Genomic DNA, 22,206 nt, shown 5'->3' with positions numbered 1-22,206 from the left:
GCGTTTTATTATTTTAATTGAGAAACAGTCGCAAATAGTTATTAAGTTAATTTTAGGCATTAATTGGTTTTAGCTTAATTATTAGTTTAACTTCACATCTTTGAAAAAAAAAAAGGAAAAGCAGAAAAATAAATACAAAATACAAGACTGCAAAAAAAATGAAAAATATATAATGGAGTTGAGCTTGTGTGAAATCCGGAAATTTGGGCCAAATACACAAAATACTCCCGGCCCAAACGCATTTGCTTTGAAAAGTAAGTCCAGCCCAAGTCCATACCCGGTCCGCCCCCCTTTAAAATGAAACGGCGTCGTTTCAGGGCCCTTGGATCAAGACCGTTGGATCTCATCAAGCCAACGGTCCGGAACTAATGAGGTTTCAGGTATTTAAGTGTACAAACCAGACCCCCTCCCCCATTTACATCGTCTTCCTCACCCCACCCCTTCTCCCCAAACCCTAATCCGAGTCGCCCTAAAAATCCTTGCCGGCGGTGAACGTGAACTACGCCGTTCACCCTGAAATTAACATCATGGGTTCCCCTCACCCTCCTCTTGCTACTACACCCGATGGTTTGCCTCGAATAAGGCCGGAACTCTTCGAATCTTGATTTGAAATTTTCCGGCCAGATGATAATTTGTCCAACTCAGCCCAAATTCACACCCTACAACCCCCAGCCCTTCCTCAACACCAATCTGTGGTTGTTCTCTTTCAAATCACCCTGAAACGACCCAAATTTTAGATCTAAGAATTGCGGACCAAACCCTAAAAACAAATCCTTTTGATTTTGAACCGTAGTACCCTTAACCATGTGTTCTTGTGTAAGAACACATGGTTAGGGGTGTTACGCGTCAAAAATCTGAAAGGATTCAGATGTTATGACTGGTCGGACCTCCTTTCTACATTTGTGAGTTTTTCTGTTCTTGTTTTTACTGCTTCTTTTACTTGCATGATTAAAATATTATTGGCAGTCATTGTTTTATTATTGTCCTGTTAATTGTTTATGGTTTAATTGTGATAGTTAAGTTCTGTTAATTACTGTTGATTCTGAGTTTGTTAATTGGCTGAATGAGTATAAGTTTTGGTTTAGGAATTAGTTTAAGTTCTTTTAATGTTAATCGTGGTGGCTTAAGTTCAGTTTAATTTCATTTTTTTTTAGTTTGATTGAGTTGGTTAATTGAACGTGATTGGTGCAGTCAGTCTGGTTAGTTGGTTTCTGTTTGTTAGTTGATTAATCTTAGCTGGTTTCTGATTGTTAGCTATTTGATTTTAGTTAGTTTCAGACTGGGTTAGGGTATTGGGTTTAGTTATTAAGGATAAGGGTAGGGTCAGTAATTCTGAAAGGCTTTCAGGGGTAATCTGGGTATGGAAAAGGGTAGTTCTTATAGGAATAGTAATATCAAGGTATAGGGAAGGGCAGTATGGGTATTGTATGGGTAGAGGAATGCTTTAGGACCTTCTAGAATGGGTTTCAAGTGTAAATCTTAATAAGTACACTGCAGTTACTTGTTTAGCAAGATAAGAATAGAGGGACCAAAGTGAAAATAGAGAGGGACTAATTAGAAAATCAGAACTTAGTTTATTCTCTTTGGGGTTGCCTATAAAAAGGCATTAGATGCATTGGGGAAGGGGTCGGCTCTCAGATTTTCTACCTTGAGCCCTAAGTCTTAATTTGAGCATTCATTCCTTTTTATTTTAGCTAGCATTTCAATTCTGAGGTTAATCAGAAATAAAAATACCAAAATATGGAGATCTGAAACAGTTTCACAGTTCATTACTAAACCTGGGTTCCAGCTGAGAGGGGCCAGGGAAATGTTAAAAATCTGTTAGGCTAATCTGTTAGAATTTGCTTATATTTCTGGTTTCAAAACAAGCTGCCTGTATTGCTGTGGTGCAACATTGTTGGGTTTGTTGTCTGTTGCTGCTGAAAATAGCTGATTCCTTTCCTTTTTTCTCTTTTTCACTACAGTTCCCAGGTACATTTCTTTGACACTCATCTATGTGAATCCAAGTTGGAAGTGGAGAACAATGAAAATGCTGTTGAATTCTGTTGTCTCAGAAAACATTGTCTGTTAATTACTCTTCATAGTTTAATTTGTTTAAATTGTCTGGCTATTACTACTAGATTTAGTTGGTGTTAATTCGAGCCAATAATTGAGTTGTATAATTGAGAATTGTCCAGCATGATTTTGATTATTTCAATTAGTGAGTGGACATTTGGGGTATTCAGATTCTTGTGTATAGTCCAGGGTGGGGTTCGTTGAAATTAAGCATTTCATGTTTATACCATTGTCATTTTCTATTTGCTTAAGTTTCATGGTATGCTGAAATGAAATCTGCAAAAGTTGCAGTTAATTTGGAGTCTATACGCATGGTTGATTTTAAATTTGGGTTAGTCTGAATCATATCTTTAAACAGCCTCAGTTTGGGCCAGTTTTAGGGCCAGGCATTTTAGTAGTTAGTCCAAAAGGTTAAAAATTAAAGGGAGCCCAAGGATTTGATCTCTGGGCCGCACGAGTGCAAGCCAAATTTTGTGCTTGCTTTAGGCCCCACGCAAAAATGCACTAAGGGCCTGCGCCCACAGCCTGTGCAATGGCCAGATGGGGCTTCGTGAGCCCAGGGCCCATTTACTCGGCCTTTCTGCCCAGATATTCGACTTCAAACTCAACGAGTGGTAAGCCTAATCAATTAGAATCCTCAAGTAGTTAACGGCACAATTATTCTATTGCGTAGGCTAGGAAAGGGTGTTTAGCGAATTTCACTGCATTTCCCAAAATAACAATACGTTAGAATCTTTAAGCACGCTCTTAATAAAGTTACCTTCTTAAACTCGGGTGCGCATTGATGCGACCCAAATCCAAATCTTGATGAAGCCAAGATGTGTCGACAACCGCGGGTGAATTGATTGCGACGTGGTTCGAAACGCGTTGTCGCGACATCGTAATTCTTAAAAGTAAATAATGATAGAAAGAGGTTTACAAATTGAGACGAGCCTCACCGCACAAAAATAAATAAATGTGGGGCCCTTAGTAAGTAATTATCGAAATAATTAGAATTTGGGATGGCTGTTTAGCGAACTTCACGGTTTTTCCCCAAAGTAACACTACGTTAGCATCTTTAGGTACGATTTAATTAAATAACCTTCTTAAAATTCGGGTGCGCATTGATGCGACTCAAATCCAAATCTCGACGAAGTCGAAATGTGTTGATAACTATGGGTGCATTGATTGCGACGTGGTTGGAAACGTGTTTTCACAACGTCGCAATTCTGCTAAAATAAATAACGATAAAAGCGGTTTACAAATAAAAGGCACATAAGCTAGCATGTATTGAAATTAGATAAGATCAAATACGACAGTTAACCGACCGTGCTAAAACCACGGAACCCGGGAATGTCTAACACCTTCTCCCGGGTTACCAGAATTCCTTACTCGGATTTCTAGTACGCGGACTGTTAACAGAGTCATAAATTTCCTCGGTTCGGGATTCAACCGGTGACTTGGGACACCATTAATCTCTCAAGTGGCGACTCTGAATATTAATAATTAAATCCCGTTCCGACTGTCCTTTAATTGGAAAAACTCCTTTACGCCCTTCTTCCGGGGGTGTAGGCAGTAAAAAGGAGGTGTGACAATGACACCCCTATGTGTGCATATATATAATGCATATATATACAACAACAAAATATTTTACCGCCTATTATTTCTGTATGTTTTAATATTCTAGTTGTCGGCGGTGTTGGTTTGACACCCCTGAAATTGATATTTATGTATGTTTTAATATTCTAATTCTAGAGAAAGTGAGGACTACATCAAAAGAAAGTTAAATGAGAATTAGGGAGGACGTTGTTGACTTTAAATAAAGATAATTTGGTTATTACTAATAGAAAAGGGCAATACACGAAAATAACATAGATATTCCGTCTCAAAGAAATGAACTATAGAACTTCTCTTAAGCATCAGTTTGTTGCTACTTTCAGCTCCAATTGTTGGATCTTGAGCAATTCTTTTAGCAATTTCCTTATTAACCTCTTTGATTTTCATGTCTAAAAAATTATAAAAATTCACTATATCGTTCCTGTCAATAACCTTTTTTGGATCCACCATGCATGCATATAGGAGCAATTCTATGTCCTTCTTCCTCTTCTCAGCCCTAAACTTCCTTAGTTCTTCATCCGCGACGGCCATAGCTGAAAGGATATTCCTCACCTCGTCCATATTAGTAATGCAAATTTCACATCCAAGTCTAACCCTATTCATAGGTGAATGGAGTGAGGTATGATTAGAGTATTACCTAGTTATATAGATCATTTGTGATCTTTGCTATTTTTTTAAAGCTACTTTATAATTTTTTTTCTTGACATGTTACAATTGCTCCGATTTTTTAAATCGACTAAAAGGAATTGGGAGGTCAAGACATTGATAAAGAATCAACTCACAGTCCTTTCGCGGTGTGAATACAATTTTAAAATGAATGTTAATAGTGCAAATACCAATTTAGATTCTATATGTAACGACCTCATCGGTCGTTTTGAGTTTTTGCACTTTGCTCGCCAGTTCTCGGGCATGACTTGCTCCGTGTGATGTGTTATGACTTAAGTAAATCGTTGGTTTTGGTTTCAGGGTAATCGGAATGAATTTGGAAGAACAGTTCTCAGTTTGAAGCTTGAAATTTGAAATTTGAAAAATTTGACCAAGATTTGACTTGTTGGTATATGATCTCGGATCGGAATTTTTTATGATTTGGTTAGCTCCGCTAAGTGATTTGGGACTTGGGAGTGTGATCGGAATGCGTTTTGGAAGTCCGTGGAAGGTTTGGGCTTGAATTGGAGAAATTGATGTAACGACCCGACCGGTTGTTTTGAGTTTTTGCACTTTTCTCGCCAGTTCTCGGGCATGACTTGCCCCGTGTGATGTGTTATGACTTAAGTAAATCGTTGGTTTTGGTTTCAGGGTAATCGGAATGGATTTGGAAGAATAGTTCTCAGTTTGAAGCTTGAAATTTAAAAAGTTTGACCAAGATTTGACTTGTTAGTATATGATGTCGGATCGGAATTTTTATAATTTGGTTAGCTCCGCTAGGTGATTTGGGACTTGGGAGCGTGATCGGAATGTGATTTGGAAGTCAGTGGAAGGTTTAGGCTTGAATTGGCGAAACTGAGATTTCGGCATTTTCCGGTGGATAGGTGAGATTTTGATATAGGGGTCGGAATTGAATTCCGAGAGTTGCGGTAGTCCCGTCGTGTCATTTGGGATGTGTGTGCAAAATTTCAGGTTATTCGGACGTGGTTTGGTTGAGTTTTTTATCAAAAGCGTAATTTGGAAGTTCTTGAAATTCTTACGCTTGAATTTGATGTGATTTTGGTGTTTGGATATTGTTTTGAGTGTTCCAAAGGTTAGAACAAGTTTGAATGAGGTTATGGGATATGTTGGCATGTTTGGTTGAGGCCCCGAGAGCCTCGGGTGAGTTTCGGTGGTCAATCAGACCATTTTGTGTTGTTTGAAATTGCAGAAAACCAGCTGAAGTATTGCAGACAATTTGTTCATCGCGTTTGCAGTCAGGGGCCCGCGTTCGTGAAGGGTGTTCTTCCGAGGCGCGGATTTTTGCCTTCGCGTTCGCGTTTCTTGTGTCGCGTTTGCGATGTTGTGATTTTTGATTCTCCGCATTCGCGAGGCCTGTGTCGCGTTCGCATAGAGTAAGTGGATCAGATGGGGTCCCGGCCTTTTTGTGCTTCGCGTTCGCGTAAGGGGTTCGCGTTCGTGATGGTTTGGAAAGCGGACGCTTCGCGTTCGCGAGCTGGAGGCCGTGTTCGCATAAGGGAATGTTTGGTCTAAAGATTTTGTGCTTCGCGAACGCGAGGCTTGGACCGCGTTCGTGAAGAAGGTTTTTGATGCCTGGGCAGAATGTTTAAATAGCCATTGTCCACGATGTTGAGGCTAATTTTCACCATTGTTGGGAAATTTTGGAGCTTTTTTAGAGGATTTGAAGAGGGATTCAAGAGATAACACCTGGAGGTAAGATTTTTGAACTCAATACTCGATTATTGTGTGAATTCCACCTTATTAATCATGGAAATTAAGCCTGAAATTGAGGAGTTAGGGCTTGAATTTGAAGAGTGTAAATTAGGGATTTAAGAGGCCATTTGAGATTCGATTTTGATGTTCTTGATATGTATAGACTCGTGAGAGGATGAGGATTCTATTGATGTTAATTTTGTCGGATTCCGAGACGTGGGCCGAGGGGCCGGATTTGAGCAATTTGGGGATCTTTGATGTAAATTGGATATTTTTGAGTAGGCTTTGTTCCCTTAGCATATTTTAATGGTTATGTACTGATTATGGCTAGATTTGGAGCATCTGGAGGTCGATTCGTGAGGGTAAAGGCATCGTAGGCTAGAGTTTGGACCGGATCGAGGTAAGTAATGATTGTAAATGTTGTTCTGAGGGTTTGAAACCCCGGATTTCACATTGTTGTGCTACTTGAGGTGACGCACACGCTAGATGACGAGCGTGGTGTCGTGCACTATTGGGGATTGTTACTTGGTCCGTCCTGTACAACTGCTAAGTCGCGTATTTGATTTGAAAATCGTATGATATTCCATGTTTTAGAGATTGATATTATATTTGGGCGGTATGCCATGTTTGGGGCCTTGTGCCAACCTATTGAGATCCTTAGGGGAATTTTTTACTATTTTCCCTCACTCTATTTGTTTTAAAAGCATATCCTCAGTCATGTTTTACCTGTTTATTGTTTGAATCTAGTTTTATCTCCTTTTTTTCTTAAAATGTGAAAACTGGTTGGGCTGAGTTCCCTATTTTACTGATGGTCCGAGTGATCGTGAGGTTGATGACAGAGATAGACCGAGGGTCTGATTGTGAGGTTGATGACTGAGATAGACCGAGAGTCTGATTGTGAGGTTAATGACTGAGAGAGGCCGAGGGCCTGGTTGTGAGAATTATATATCTATGGATCGGGCTGCACGCCGCAGCAATATATATATATATATATATATATATATATATATATATATATATATATATATATATATATGGATCGGGTTGCACGCCGCGGCGATATGTTGGATCGGGCTGCACGCCGCAGCGATATAGTGCTTGGCATGTAGGAGCCCATCCGGAGTCTGCACACCCCCAGTGAGCGTAGTCGACTATATATATGGATCAGGCTGCACACCGCAACGATATATGGATCGGGATGCACGTCGCAGCTGTTACTATATGGTACCTATTGAGTGTGAGTACTAAGTGTGAGCGCTGACTGGTAAGAGTTGAGTCACGAATGACTGAGAGGCTTGCCCGAGAGGCTACATAGATATACATGTACATGAGTGATGCTTTGCCTGAGGGGCTGGTTTATGAACTTACTGTTTTCACTCCTCTTTAAGCGAGTTTCTATTGAACATGTTGATTTGATTACTGCTTTCACTCATCTTTAAACCGAGCCTCTATTGAAAATGTTGAACAAACGTTTTAAATAATCTTTCATTTAAACTGAAGTTTTTAAGTTATGAAAAGGTTTGTGAAATATTTGCTTTGCTCGAGGGGCTGTATGCGAACTATGTTTAGCCCGAGGGGCCGATTATGGTTTTCATATCTTTTATTATAAATGGTGTCAAACCCCTACTGAAAACTGTTGGAAAGCTTTTTAAATGATTTTTACCAAAAGCTGAATTTTAAATGAGACGTTTGACTCGTATTTTCGATTTGAAAGCCTGTTGTGCCTATTGAGTTTATCAAAAATGTGGACTCATCGTTTCCTACTACTCATTCCTTATTTACTCTTATTACTTACTGGGTTGGAGTACTCACATTACTCCCTGCACCTCGTGTGCAGATTCAGGTATTTCGGAACCCGGTAGTGGGTGTTGATTGCTCAGACGTGGAGTCATCAGAGTTAGCAAGGTGGTTGCACGACGTTCGCAGCATTGCTCCCTTCCTCTCGTTTTACTATTGTATTTAGTACATTTTTAGACTCTTGTTGTATTCAGACCTTGGTAGATGATCATGACTAGTGACACCCCGATGTCGGGCTTGTGTAATTATTCCGCATTTTTCTTTTAAATGTTCATTATGAGACTATTGATTTATAAATGGTATAAAAACAACTTTTAATGGAAAATGGTTGATTTGGGAATTGTGTCGGCTGGCCTTGTCCTCACGAGAGGCACCATCACGACCGGATCCAGTTAGGGGTCGTGACACTATAAAAGTCGCAAAAAATTTAAGACATAGAAATTTAAAAAATTCAAATAAGAAAATCTAGTTTTTACTAATTATAACCACCACACAACCACTTTATACTGCTATTTGACCAAAAAGTATAAATCTTGGTTCAAATAATTAAATTTATGTGAATAAGGGTTAATCTTAGTTAACAATAATATCCTTAGATGAGATCTTGAAAGAAACAATGACTACTGCAGATCTAGTCGAACGGTGATAATATCGTGTAATAAATGTTCTAGAAATCAGTAGCAACAATATAGATTCAATAATAATGAACAACGACAAATGACATTCAAGTAAATAAGAGAAATGATTCAACCAATAAATGATGGAATAAGTGGATCTTTCTCCAGACAGCAAATGATAGACAGATTCTCGAATATTCGAGTTATCTCGAATTTGATGGAATCATCTCGACCAGAATCTTAGAGAAAAAGGTGATGTTCGTATGCTAGTAAATGAGAGCCAAATCTTTTAGTCAAAGTGTCTTTTTTACCATGAATATCACATGCCCTATCATTGTCTCTTTTTATGGGACATATTCCTAAGAAGCTCTAATAGTACAAATGCAGAAAATATCCACTAGAATATTCTCTTTAATATCCTATCTTGAAAACTAACCGATACAGCTCTCTCAACGATATCCGACCTCGACCCTTGCTGACATCTCGACTACGACTCTCGTAGACTTTTCGACCTTAGACTTCGTTGCTTCTTGGGCCATCTCGTCCAAAGACGACTTGGGAACTCTTCCCTTAGTATTATCTTGGCATAAATACTCTAATGACATATTTTGACCCATACAACTACGTCGTCTTGATATTGCCCGAAATTGACATATATTAAAGATTTTCCTACATAAACAGTGATAACTTATTGTAATTATTTGCGGATAAAAGCTATATGAATGACATACACTCCGCCTATCAACTAATGAACTCTCAGCGCACTCTGCACCCATTTGTTGGCTATTGATATTATTCTGGATTGCGAATTGCATTTCTTCAATGTCTATCAAAAATTGCTTTCTCTACCTCCACAAAGTAGGGGTAAGACTTACGTACACATTACCCTCCCCAAACCCCATACTGTGGGAATATACTGCATATGTTGTTGTCATTTCATATTATTCTGCATCTTAACGCACTTGGATTTCATGTTTACATACCAATTTTCATGAAAACCTCTCAATTCGGAAATTAGAAAAATGCAGTCTTTTTTTAAGAGCTTGCGTGCGCATACACACATTTTTTGAACTTTTCACATATAGGTATACAACTTCCAAGCTGAAAGCAGTGTGGCCGTGCACCTTGCACTGGCTAAGATCCAATCGTGTACACTGAAGCATATTTTACGAAGTCATAATAACATTAGTCGTCGACTCTATTTCTGACTTCAACAGCAGCTTTAAACCAGTCTGCGTCAATATATGTTCACCTATAAGGAAGATAAAAGTCTAGAATGCAGAAGTTGGCTACATATTCGATATTTTCATCAAAATGTACCCACAAGTTAAGCCTCTGTTCTTGCAAAAGCTCCCAAGCACACAATCAATGTAGTTTCGCATGATACGCGTTGATACAAAATCTAAAGAATGAAGCACGCAAATGAACCAAAAAGAATTGTAATCCAAAGAGCGAGAGCAGAACGTATAATTAAATATAAGCTGCATTTCAGCATTTCAACTCATAAACCAGAGAATGATATTTTAGCCTAACATCAAAGTTTAACTTATATGCACTAATGGTGTAAGTTTTTACACTACCAAGTCAGTATTACCGGGTGCAATAGGTCATATACCATATTTTGTAGGCGACTAATCTACAAATGCTGTGTAATGTTACTTGTAAGCTCTTAAATGACTTGATAGTGTAAATAATTTACGCCATCAATGCATACGAGTAATACTGTATCAGTTTTCCTTAAAAAGGCGTGCATCACCACTGGCTTCTCGATGCTAGTTATAAACTACATATTCTGATTTAAATCTAGCAAGAGCATCTAAAATCAATTTTGTACTAGTTTTATTCTGTTTTTTAAACAGGAAAAGAAGGTTGCTCACCGGGGCAAGGAGCGAATATAGCTGGCAATTGGTCCCTGCAATACACTATTTGTAACTTACGTAATATGAGCATCTATATGTTGATGTTGCCTTCTCTCCACAGCACAGAAGGATAATATACATATTACAACATCATAATTTCTTCAGCTATTCGTAGCTTCCCAAGAAAACTTGATGTATGTAGAGCTGCTGTTTCCAGCAGATATCCGTTAACCTACTAATTTACTTTTACATATGCAACTCATATTAGAAAGATTGCTCCCCTATCCAAATACTCTAATCAGCAGACCTGCAATGAACTTCTTTCCTATCTACACAGGCCAGTTGCTTCAAAAACATATGCTCGTACATGGACAAATGATTTACCTATAGAGTCAAATTTGATATGTAAAAGAAAGTTATGATGTGCCATGTCTCACATTTACAACAATATTTATTGATTTGATTTTGCTTTCAACATGACAGGTCTACCAATTCTGACTACATCTTCAGAAAAGAGAAGTCTTTCAGCTGAAGAAATTTGATATTAAGCAAATTGACACTACCTTATACAACATGATACAACTACGCCAAAAAACAGAGTACGACCTAGATTTAATATTAAAAGAGAAGCTGATTTTGGATTCTGCAGTGGCCAAGCTCTTGTGAATTGCCATTAATATCTACATATGAAGAAGAATAGGATGTTGAGGATAAAATTACCATGTCTAAAGCGCATGCATCTGAGCAGACTATTGCCTATATACTCTAGTGGAACTCTCTTCTTCAAATTATTGATCTTTCTCTGAACACGTGCATTTCTTCTGATGCTCCATAAGCTCCTGCAGCATTAGATTTTCTAAAATTAAACCCTTCCTTGGGTCTAATTGTGAGAATCCAGTGCTTCCTCTTTTAACTACGCACTTCATTACGTCAGTAACTACCACTAATGATTAATTAAATTATGTGACATAACTATATTAAAAGATCTCACAAATTAATAACTAAATGTATTTAATCAGAAGCTGGAAGTAATTTCTTGTTGCAGAAATATGAAACAAGACGGGTTAAGAAATCGCATACGGCTGGCAATTCACTCACTTTTCTATGCTAATGTGCAGCAGCGAGGAGCCAACTGGTCGTTGTTGGTCTGAGGTTATCGTACACTTCATTTCTTTTTAGTCCAAATGACTTCTTCTTTTTTTTTTTTGTCCAAGTTACTTTTCTTATTGTCTAACTCACTACCTTTTCTGTGTGAGTTTCGGGATATTCAGTACTTGAGTGAATTCATGACTTACCTGAATCTGTTTCTGCAGAAACTTGACATATTCGACTGCTTCTTCCAACATGTCAGCGGTGTTGGTTTGCTGTGGATAGCAAAAGTCAGTGTTAATCATGAATTGCATGAACTACAATAAGAACAGCACTTCCCCCCAAATCTGCTGAGAATTATATATCTTTTATATTTAAACCTTAGGTTTACTTGTTCATTCTTAATAAAAATTCAAACTTTACACCCATAATGTCACATTATTGTAAAATAGAGTTTGAAGAAGGGGAGGGAGAAGGAGCCCTTGACCCGCAGGAGGATTTATTCAATCACATAGTTTGGGCTTCAACTGTTGATCCTCATGAACCACAAACAAAAATGATCCAAAATGAGCAAGGCACTGTTTCTTAGTGAAGTCAAAACACTAAGGATCACGTAGACATGAAATAAGAAATATGGATAAACCAGGACATCAGCCACATATTGAGGTCTAAGAGAAGTTCAAGGGTGCAACGGGCTTGATAAATGCTATGGCACCAAAAAGGTGAAATAGAGATATGAGAGAGAGAATGAGAGAGCAAAAGACAGAAAGAGAGAAGACTAAGAGAGATGGAGATAATAAAGAGGTTTTACACTCAAAACTCCAAGATATTTTGAGAGGCCAAATCAAAGCTATCGTACTCTCCAATCTTAAATGTCTGTCAATGGAAGGAGATTTTAAAGTGCTTCTCAAACTCTTAAGATATTTTGGTATGCATTCAGCTGAAGAAAGACATTTTGGTGTGCAATCTTTAAAAGACAGGACAATGAGAGTACTTTGCTCATGCTATAAGATAAAAACTCTTTTTTTTTTTTGTAAATAAAGGCAAAGACTCAATTATACACCTAGAAACAGTAACATACCTGGATTCTTTAACTCAAACTTAAATTAAAGATCATGGAATCAAGACGTACTTGGTAATATTAGCGTTCATTGCTAAGCTTAAGCATTTGATCTATTGGTTGGATTTTCGGAAGTTTGGGAATGCATCATTAATTAAATTTTTCTTTCATTTTTAACACACATAATAACTGATGATTGACCAAAATACTATCTCAGAAACGACACTTTAACCGTACTTCCTGGCACTCCCAACATGTTCATCCTAGCAAAATAAAATATCTAGCATATCAAACAACTGAGAGTAATCTTCTAAAATATATAACCAAATCAATCAATCAATTATGCTTCAATCCTAAATCTGCGTCTAACCAATCCAGGAACAAATTTGGGTCCCAACCAATGTTAGGATCATCCACCTTGAACTTTACATGTAAGATCATATATAGTCCTTGTAAGCTTTTTTAGGCGGTATGGTTCTACAAAAGCTTAAGGCTTTGCCTATCAAAAGGATGTCTATTGTGCTTACCCTGGCTTCCTAGCAGAAAAAGGCTCATATATTTTTACTGATAAGTTCCGAACTAAAGAATGCCACCTGTGCAGTGATATTTATGTCATACTACTATCTACCCCAAGTCGATCTTCATCACATGGAGAATAATCTTCATCTAATGGGGCACTCTGTTTGGGAGAATTGTCATTTATGAGGAATTTAATATTGCAAATATTTGAGGTGGTCGACAATTGCTGTTTGAAAAACAACCAAATCATCCATGTAACGCTAGCACATGCTATTAGGACGTCACTGAGAATTTGTTCAAAATGCTTCGACTGTCGAGAAAATCTCTAGAATATGGGCAAGATCTGGCCTTTACTTCAACTAGCAACAAGAGGGTTGAGTTTTGACAATCAAGATTAGAGGTCCGTTTAGTCCCCTATGCAGGGGAAAAGCTCAGGGTTTGATGTTGATTGGCTATTGTGAGTTCATCATGGAAGGCTTGGCATAAGCAGATGAAACATATCCAACAAGGAGAAATGAAATTTGTCGTACTTCTTACAATTTCTAAAGATTAGGACCGACTCTAATGATTACTGGTCTTTGGTGAATAGGTGAGAGCTTATCTCTGGTGAGTGTTACATTGACCATAATCAACCCTGTAGAAAATGGTAAACCATTTAGCAGGGACTCAGTGGTATTATTTAGAAAGCATTTGCCATTTAACTATGGCTAAAACTTGAACAATTAGTTATTAGATTTGTGTAAAATCATCTTTAAGATTGAATAATGTTATATAGAATCAGTTGTCAGTAAGTCTGGAATCAATTTCCACAAGATGCATACTTTAATCTTCATAACTACTTTTCTCCATTCATTTGGTGGACTCACCCATTAGGATCATTGATGTCATAAATAAATTGATTATCACTTCAAGATTAAAGGTGGTTGTCTTGTTCATCATTTTCCTGTTGAGGGAGACATGATAAAAGGGTGAAAATAACAGGCGCCAAATCCCTTTAATTAGCATAAGTCAAAGCCTTCATGAAATTGCTATTTATGCAGCTCTTTGAAAGATGTACAAGGAGCTCCCATAAATAATTTACCTTGTCCATATTTGGCACCAGTTCCTGAAGCTTCCTTATTCTGTCACTTATGCGCGTTCGACGAACCTTGCACAAGAGAAGTACAAGCATAACCTAGTTAGATTAATGACTGGTTGATTTAAATTGCCTATAAACACAAGTAAAAGGGGAAAAAAAGGAAAATGCTTTACTCGCTCGGCTATGCTGCGAGGATGGGTAGCACAACCACGCTTTGCTCGAACCTTACAAGGCACCAAATCGTCCATGAGCTTCTCCATTTCAGCATCTAGTGATCCACCAGAACCATGTAACTGTCCACTTGGCTCTCCCTTCTACACCTCCCAAACACAAACAGCTGTAAGTACGTAAATATTAATAGAAAGAATAGTGCTTCAGGAGACCCCAAAAAACAAAAGTCAGATCACACACACATTAGACAGAATTGCTTCAAAGTTTATGCACAACAGTCTCCAACGACTATTGGTTGGTAGTGTTATTAACTAATAATTTGTTATTACTAATTTTAAGGAACCAATTGTATTGTCCTCGTATACTGACCTTTCGCCATTGCTTATATTTGGACAACAACAAGAAGACTTAAAGTTCAATCCATATAGAAATAATACTTCCTCTGTCCCAATTTATGTGGCAGTGGGACACCATCCCATCACCTTTCTATATTTAGAAACAATTTAACTTTAGAATATCCATATTACCTTAATGAGATGATTTATAGCCACATACAAATGTCTAAGGCTTGTTTTAGACCACAAGGTACAAAAGTCATTCTTGATTTCTTCTTAAACTCTGTATCCAAAGTCAAATGGTGCCACATATATTGGGACGAAGGGAATAACAAGAAAAGAAACATATAGAAGAAGATAAATATGTTACTTCCACACGGAAAGTATGCTTTCAACAATCTCATTCGTGTAGCCATAAAAAACAATACAAAGGGTAGACAAACTTTTTTAATGGAAAGTCAAGTCATGTAATCAGATGAATATTCAAGACCATGTTAAATTTACAAACATTAACAAGTAAAATCAATACTTTCCAAGGTTGAAATATCCACATGCTTGCCTCAAGAAAAATATTAACCCGAATTTAGGGATAATAAAAATTTAAACTTCAGATGAGGTGGTAAAGTTTATACTAACCAAGTGGTTAGATAATTTTCTGGGCGAACTTTCGGAATCATCTTCTCTGGGCCGCTTAATGGGCTGAGAAATATAGCTCAAACTGGAGGGAATTCCATAGCTTGAGAAGTAACCATCTGAGTTAATATGTGAAAGAAACTCCGCCGGCGAACTCTGCTGCCGGAGAAAATTACTACTACCGCCGGATTCAAACAGACCCGGATCGCCGGTGAACCTAGTTTCCGGTTTAACAAGCTCCGGAAGCTGCTGCTGAGTAGTTGATGGGTGGGGTGGTGGTTTGTTGGGGGAGTGTAAAATGGGAGAAGAAGGGTTAAGAACCACTTCGTTTTCAGTATCGGATTCGAGAAGTGCCTCTAACCATGTTGCCGGAGCTGAACGGTATCGGGATAATCCACCACCTACGCCACCGGCACCGCCACTTCCACGTTGCATCGCTGAACTTCTTCCGGTGATCTCTACGGCAATTGGTTTTTCGTTTCTTTTCGTTTCTTTTTCTCTTCAGGTGAATTTTTTGTTGTTCTTTTCTTTTGAGAGTTTTTGTTTCAGTGAGCTAAAAAAGAAGATAGAGTAGCAATACGCTTCAATACTTTCTACATACCTTCGTTATACTCGTATATTTATCTCTACATACGGTAGTAGTATAGCGTAGGTACACAAATGGTATGAAAAATGCTCTCCCTCCAAGCAAGACGGGCCCGTTTGGCCCTAAGAAAAATTTTAATTTTTTCCGAAAAAATTTCAAACTTTCTTTGGAATCAGTGTTTGTTCATAAAATTTTCAAATTCATTTCGAAATTTTTCAAATATTTGAAAAACTCCAAAAAGTTATTTTTCAAAATTTTAACTTCAAATCACTCACAAAAATTCAAAAATAACTCTAAATTTTATTCATGTCCAAACACAGCTTTAATTTCCATATACCATTTTCACTTAAAAAAAATTAACTTTTTTTCTGGAATTTTACCTATCTTATGTCCAAACGCCCACGTAGTACTATATTATTGTTTGGGAAGTCAATAATTTTCTTGATTGCTATTCAACTACTTTTTAATCTAAAAATAGCATGATTAATGAACTTTTTTATTTATTTTTCAAATATATATGCAACTATTGAGAATATTTAAGGATTTATATCATTCTTTTTAGGAACATAGAAATTAAACTTAACCTCGCACTACATAATCTTTGGTAACTATAATGTATTTGAAAAAGCTTATTTTGTAAAATTTAAAATTATTCTAATGGCTACATTGATATCTGGTTTTAAAAAGAGAAAATATTGGATTTATCAGAAGTTGATATGAAATAAATAAAATGGTGACAGTGCTTATGATTTTCTCAAAAAAATTGCTAAAAAGGGAACTGGATCATTCATAATATTTTTATATAACTTCAATTGCTTTATCTTCTTCTCAGGTGTCATCCAACAGTATCAAATTTTAATTGCATTTCACTATCACAACTATATAAACAACATGTATTACAACTTATATAATGTTTTAAGGTCAAAGAGGTGGAAAAGAAAATGTCAAAATAAAAAGGAACATAAGAAGCTGAAAAGCAATCCTTCATTTAACTTATACGTTAATAACTTAATTAACTTCGCGAAAAGAGAATTACATGCTAAAAGTAGGAACCAAAGTAATGGTCTCTATAGTTATAAAATGAGCAATTTGATATTAAAGATTTCTTAAACTCTCTGTTTGCCAAAAACCACTAAATAATCGGGACCAAATTTCTTTTATCTTTCATTGTTATTGTTGTTAGGTGTTTAACCAAAAATATATCTTTTAATCAAAGTTTAATTTTTTTAAAAGAAAACGGGCTTCTGATAACCAAGTTTTGCTTCACTTTCTCAATGATATCAAAGGAAAATAACAAGAATAACTAAGGAAATAATTGATTGTAAAGTCAAGGTAGAGAATTTCTAGAAAGCAAAAAAGTAAAGTGTATATTTCAATATTGTCTCCGATGTGTCCTTACAAATAGAATTTTGTGCCCTTATATAGGAATATACAATAGTAGTGGTTTTTTCCTATAATTTGGGCTAATTATGGGCATTAATAATATTGATTGTTCACTATCTTAGATTCTCATAACCGATGCATTTACTGCTATAAATGCATTACATCTGTTACGATTCCCCTTCCTTATTTCTTTCTGGTCCATGTAGCTTTCCTTCTTTCTACTATTTATTTATTCTTTGCCAGCTGTTAGTCATGGTGTCGTCTCGTGGTATTTCTCCCCGTGCATTTTCTTTTTCCATCAAATAAGATTGCCACGTGTCTTTGTATTATTGTTTCACGCGTTATGTCATGTCAGCAGTCTAATATTCCACGTGTAGCTCTTTTTCACCACCAATACAGATAGTCCCCCTCCCCCACTTTCTTGAATATTCTCTATTAAATATTCAGGGAAGTGGAAAGCTTTTTATATATGGCGAAAATTCTCTGCTACCGTTTTCGAATATAATCACCTCATGTATTCCCACCCCTACTTTTTCAGTAACTATGGAAGTTTGAAATCCCCAACTTTCGTGCTTGGGTAGGAAAGTTGCTATATGTTGCCCCTATGGAGAGAAGATCTTGGAAGTATCTCTCTCAGATATTTGGGTGGAAAATTAAAACACACGGTACTTTTTCCCGCTTAGTCTTCTTCTTTTTCTCTTTTGCTAACTTAAGAGTTTCTTACCATGACTCTTTTCTTTAGGATTTCTCATTCATGGTGTTAGTCCCGCTTCTGTTTCATCTGTAAGACTTACTGTGAGCCTTGCTCAAGAAAGAATTCTGAGTTCCAAGAGGAAGGTTGATGGAGCCCGTGGCTCGGAGGGAGAAGAAGAACTAGAGGAAGGTTCTTTAGTTCGTAGACCTCGAGTTAGGAGGCGCGTTATTTCAGATGATGAAGTCACCCCTCCTCCAAGTTCAGTTCCTTTAAATGAGCCTGCAAGTGCTACTTTAGTAAGTTCTGATGAAGAGATGAATGCTCTCCCTCGTGACTTTACTGATCAACTATTTTTCTATGGTTTTAATAGTAAAGATTTTGGCCCCGTTTCTGAAGAATTAACTCTTGCTCCTCTTCCATCGCCAGTCCCCATTCGTTCTCAATCTGTCGTTCCTGTGGCTGCTGCTACAGCTCCTCCCGTGGCTACTTTCACCTCCTCAACTGTCCTTGTTTCTACTACTTCTCATGTTGAAATTGGTACTTCTAATAGCAATAGAGTGATGAAAAAGGTTACCATAGAAGTCCCTGAAGGTGGTAATTTGTTGAAAAAGTCTGGTCAAGTCGACATATGGTTGAAACCTCTACTTGGCCCAGTTAAGAAGTCAAAGTTGGAAAGCCACAGCTCCTTGACATGGATGAATGATATTGTTCATTCATCTCTGAAGGTTCAAGTCTTAGCTTTTTCCTTTCTTTTTCTCGTGGTTATTTACTTTTGTTTGACAATCGCTTCTTTCTTTTCTTTTATAGATCAACTTGATAGGCACGGAGCTTATGAAGAGAATTGTTCACATAAGCATCTAGTCAATGATTATCATACTGAAGCAGATAACTGGAAGGAACAATACAAGGGTCTTCAATTGGAGAAAGAAGTTTTAGCTGAAGAGAAGTGTGTTTTGGAACAGCAAGCAAGGATGATGGCAGCGGAATTGGCAATTGAAAAAGCCTCTTCAAGTCAAGTTGGCAAAGACAAAGACATCCTTGAGTCTTCATTTGCAGAGCAACTTTCTAAAGCTACCAAGGAAATAAGGGGTTTGAAAAAACTCCTTAATCAGAAGGGGACTTATGATGCGCAGCTAGTTCAAACACTCACTCAGGTTCAAGAAGACCTCTGTGTCTCTTCTGATAAGATCCAGTTCTTGGAGAGTTCCCTCACCCTTTTGAAGGTTTCTTATGATGCTTCTTTGATTGAGAAAGAAGAGATGAAGGCTGAAATTGACCAGTGGAGAAAGATTATGAAGCTCTTGAAGATAAATTGACACTTGATGTAAGTTGGGCTTTTTTGAATACCAGCATCGAGACTTTGATGGAGGCTAGCCAGGAAGTCTTTGACTTGAATGCCGAGATCGCCAAGGCTAAGGAAAAAATTGAAAAAACTCAGCAAAGTCAGAGCTTTTCCTCACCTGAGGTCGGAGTTCCCGAACGTGATGAACTTACTCCTGGTGAAGTTGGTATTCAAGCTTCTTCTGCTCAAGTTAAATCTTCTCCCGCTGTTGATGATGCCATATTAGATTCTGCCTCTCCTGTTGCTGAAAATGCCATATTGGACTCTGCCCCTTAATGTTCTTTCAGAACTTAGTTTGTTTTTGAACTTTTGATGGGAATTTTTTTTTTTTACTTTTTGGAATGGTTGGTTAGTTTTTACCCCTGGTTCGTTTTGGGGTTTGTTTACCAAACAAACATTTTGGTTTTAACTAAGTATATACTTAGTTTTAGCCAAGTTTAATAAATGATCTTTTGTTTAATTTGAGTTTTTGTTTAAACTCTTTGATTTGCATTTAAAATGCTTTAATATTTCGTAATTTTGGCATAGACACAAATTTTATAAAAGAGGGACCTTTTATAAACGACACTAAAGAAGAAGATGTCTCAACTTCATATTGGTATATGTATATGAGAGAAGTAGGAAAGTGCATATTTTAAAGAAGTTTCATGAATAATTTGAGGAAGTTTCATGTTTTGAACTTTCAAATTACATAACACTTTACAAGTATTCAATTAACTCTTTGTACGACATCTACAACTCTTTCATAACTGTTTTTCTTATAACAGGTTTCAAATATTCTAGGGTATATCTTGCAACCCATGACTAATCATTGCCCTTAACCTAAGTACTCGCAGGATATTATAATTTATGTCCGCGAGTTTACACTTTATCAAAGCTTATTACAAAGGTTTTTGAATCAGGCTTGTTTTTTACTCTTGATTGGCTCTTGACTTTTGATTCTTAGGTTGATCCAGACTTGAATTCTGACGGCTCTTGACTTTTGATTCTTGAGTTGATCCAGACTTGAATTCTGACTTTTAGTCTTCTTTGCCTTCATATCTATAGTCTGCCAAATGTTAGAGCTTTGAAGTATGAAATCTCGAGCACTTGATTATTCTTTCCATTTGATCCATTTCCTGAAAAGGAAAATACATACGGGACTAGGCGGTATATTTTTAGATGATGACTGCTTAACCCATTTTATTTAAAGGTTGTAAGCTAGACGGGGAATAATTTTGTATCATGCATGTCTTTCAGGTCTAATATCATCATTTGGTATGGGCTAGCTTTGTGCATATCATCTAAAATAGTTAGTATAATTAAAAAAGAACAAAACTAAACCATACACGAATGATACCTAACTAGGGGATTTTCCTTTGCTTAGAAGTAATACTTCTTTAAATGAACAGTATTCCAATTTGATGGGAGTACTTTGCCCTCCATTATTTCTACCTCATACGCACCATTTCCAGCAATGCCTCGAATTCTGTAGGGTCCTTCCCAATTTGGACTCAAATTTCCTGCATTGGCCACTTTTTTCAATTGAAAAACCTTTTTGAGGATGAAGTCCCCAATCTTGAAGTATTTAAGATGAGCTTTTTGATTGTAGTATCGCTCAATAATTTGTTTTTGCGTTGTCATCCTTATTAGGGTCGCTTCTCTCCTTTCTTCAAGCAAATCTAGATTTATTCGCATCTCTTCCTCATTTGATTCTTCAGTTGCTTGAGTATATCTTGTACTTAGTTCACTTATTTCAACTGGGATTAAGGCTTCAACACCATACATAAGTGAGAATGGAGTCTCTCCCGTACCTATTTTTGTTGTCGTTCGATAAGCCCATAAGACTCCTGGTAACACTTCTGGCCACTTACCTTTTGACTCCTCTAATATTTTCTTCAAGTTATTAATAATAACTTTTTTTGTCGATTCGACTTGTCCATTAGCCACATGATGGTTAGGTGTTGAAGTTATCCTTTTAATCTGCCAACTCTAAAAGAATTTTGTGATTTTCGCACCTATGAATTGTGGGCCATTATCACATACAATTTCTTTTGGAACTCTGAACCGGCATATGATTTTTCACCAAATAAAGCCCCTGACTTCTTTTTTCCACACCTGTTTGAAGGCACCTACTTCTACCCATTTAGTAAAATAATCTGTTAATACTAATAAAAATCGTACCTTTCCTTTGGCTTGTGGTAGTGGACCCACAATATCCATTCCCCATTTCATAAAAGGCCATGGTGAAATAACCGAATGTAATAGCTCCGCTAGGCGATGCATGTTGTTGCCATATCATTGGCATTTGTCACACTTGGCCACAAAACTTTCCGCATCTTCTTCCATTTTTGGCCAATAATACCCTACTCTAATTAGAGGTTTTACCAAGGATCTTCCTTCTGCATGATTTCCACAGTGTCCCTCATGTACTTCTCTCATCACATATTTCATTTGAGAAGGTCCGAGACATCTTGCTAAAGGCCCTTCGAACATCTTTCGATACAAGTTGCCACGAACCAAACAATAATGGGCAGCTTTTCGTCGAAGTGACTGAGCCTTTTTCTTATCTTCAGGTAAAATCCCGTACTGCAAGAAATTAACGAACTCGTTTCTCCAATCCCAAGTTAAATTATTGAAATTTACCTCGTTTTATCCTGATCGAATGCCGAATGAAACAAATGTATTACGGTAGCAGTTTCTTCATTTGTTACTTCTGCAACAGATGCGAAACTAGCCAACATGTCTGCTTCCGTATTTTTCTCCTTGGTATTTGCACGATTTTCCACAATTGGAATTATCTGATTAATTCCCGTGATTGTTGCATTCTCGCCTCTCTAGCTATATAAGTCCCCTGCATTTGATTGACTACAAGCTGCGAGTCACTTTTGATTATAATCTACTCTATTCTGAGTTCTCGTGCCAATTCCAGACTTGCAATTACAACTTCATATTCTGCTTCATTATTAGTAATGTGATGGCATTTTATAGCCTGCCTTATGGTTTCTCCTGAAGGTGGGATTAGAACAATGCCTAAACTCGCTCCTTTATAATT

General features: G+C 37.2%; 2 protein-coding genes across 4 annotated transcripts; both read right to left on the bottom strand.

The window, feature by feature from the left end:
• Positions 1-10,235: 10,235 nt before the first annotated feature.
• On the bottom strand, positions 10,236-15,748 carry LOC104235876 (transcription factor bHLH80-like). Of its 3 annotated transcripts, XR_713291.2 has the most exons (6): positions 15,171-15,735; positions 14,202-14,342; positions 14,032-14,097; positions 11,578-11,646; positions 11,003-11,121; positions 10,236-10,666 (listed from the first exon to the last, which is right to left on the bottom strand). XR_713291.2 is itself a non-coding variant. In XM_009789704.2 (5 exons), the coding sequence occupies exons 1-5, from the start codon at positions 15,600-15,602 to the stop codon at positions 11,071-11,073; spliced, it is 759 nt and encodes a 252-aa protein (XP_009788006.1). In that variant the 5' UTR covers positions 15,603-15,735; the 3' UTR covers positions 10,716-11,070. The 3 variants fall into 3 exon arrangements, 2 of the variants coding, with proteins under 2 accessions (XP_009788006.1, XP_009788007.1); XM_009789704.2 differs by lacking the exon at positions 10,236-10,666 and having other exon boundaries at positions 10,716-11,121; XM_009789705.2 differs by lacking the exons at positions 10,236-10,666; positions 11,003-11,121 and adding an exon at positions 13,817-13,893 and having other exon boundaries at positions 15,171-15,748.
• Positions 15,749-20,534: 4,786 nt separating this feature from the next.
• On the bottom strand, positions 20,535-20,939 carry LOC138872028 (uncharacterized). The gene has a single exon (XM_070149974.1). It carries the CDS (start codon positions 20,937-20,939, stop codon positions 20,535-20,537), a length of 405 nt encoding a protein of 134 aa, XP_070006075.1.
• Positions 20,940-22,206: the final 1,267 nt, after the last annotated feature.

Source organism: Nicotiana sylvestris, chromosome 6 (assembly GCF_000393655.2).
Source record: "Nicotiana sylvestris chromosome 6, ASM39365v2, whole genome shotgun sequence".
Taxonomy (NCBI): domain Eukaryota; kingdom Viridiplantae; phylum Streptophyta; class Magnoliopsida; order Solanales; family Solanaceae; genus Nicotiana; species Nicotiana sylvestris.
The sequence above is the reverse complement of the archived record's forward strand: the minus strand, read 5'-3'. Positions and strand labels throughout refer to the sequence as shown.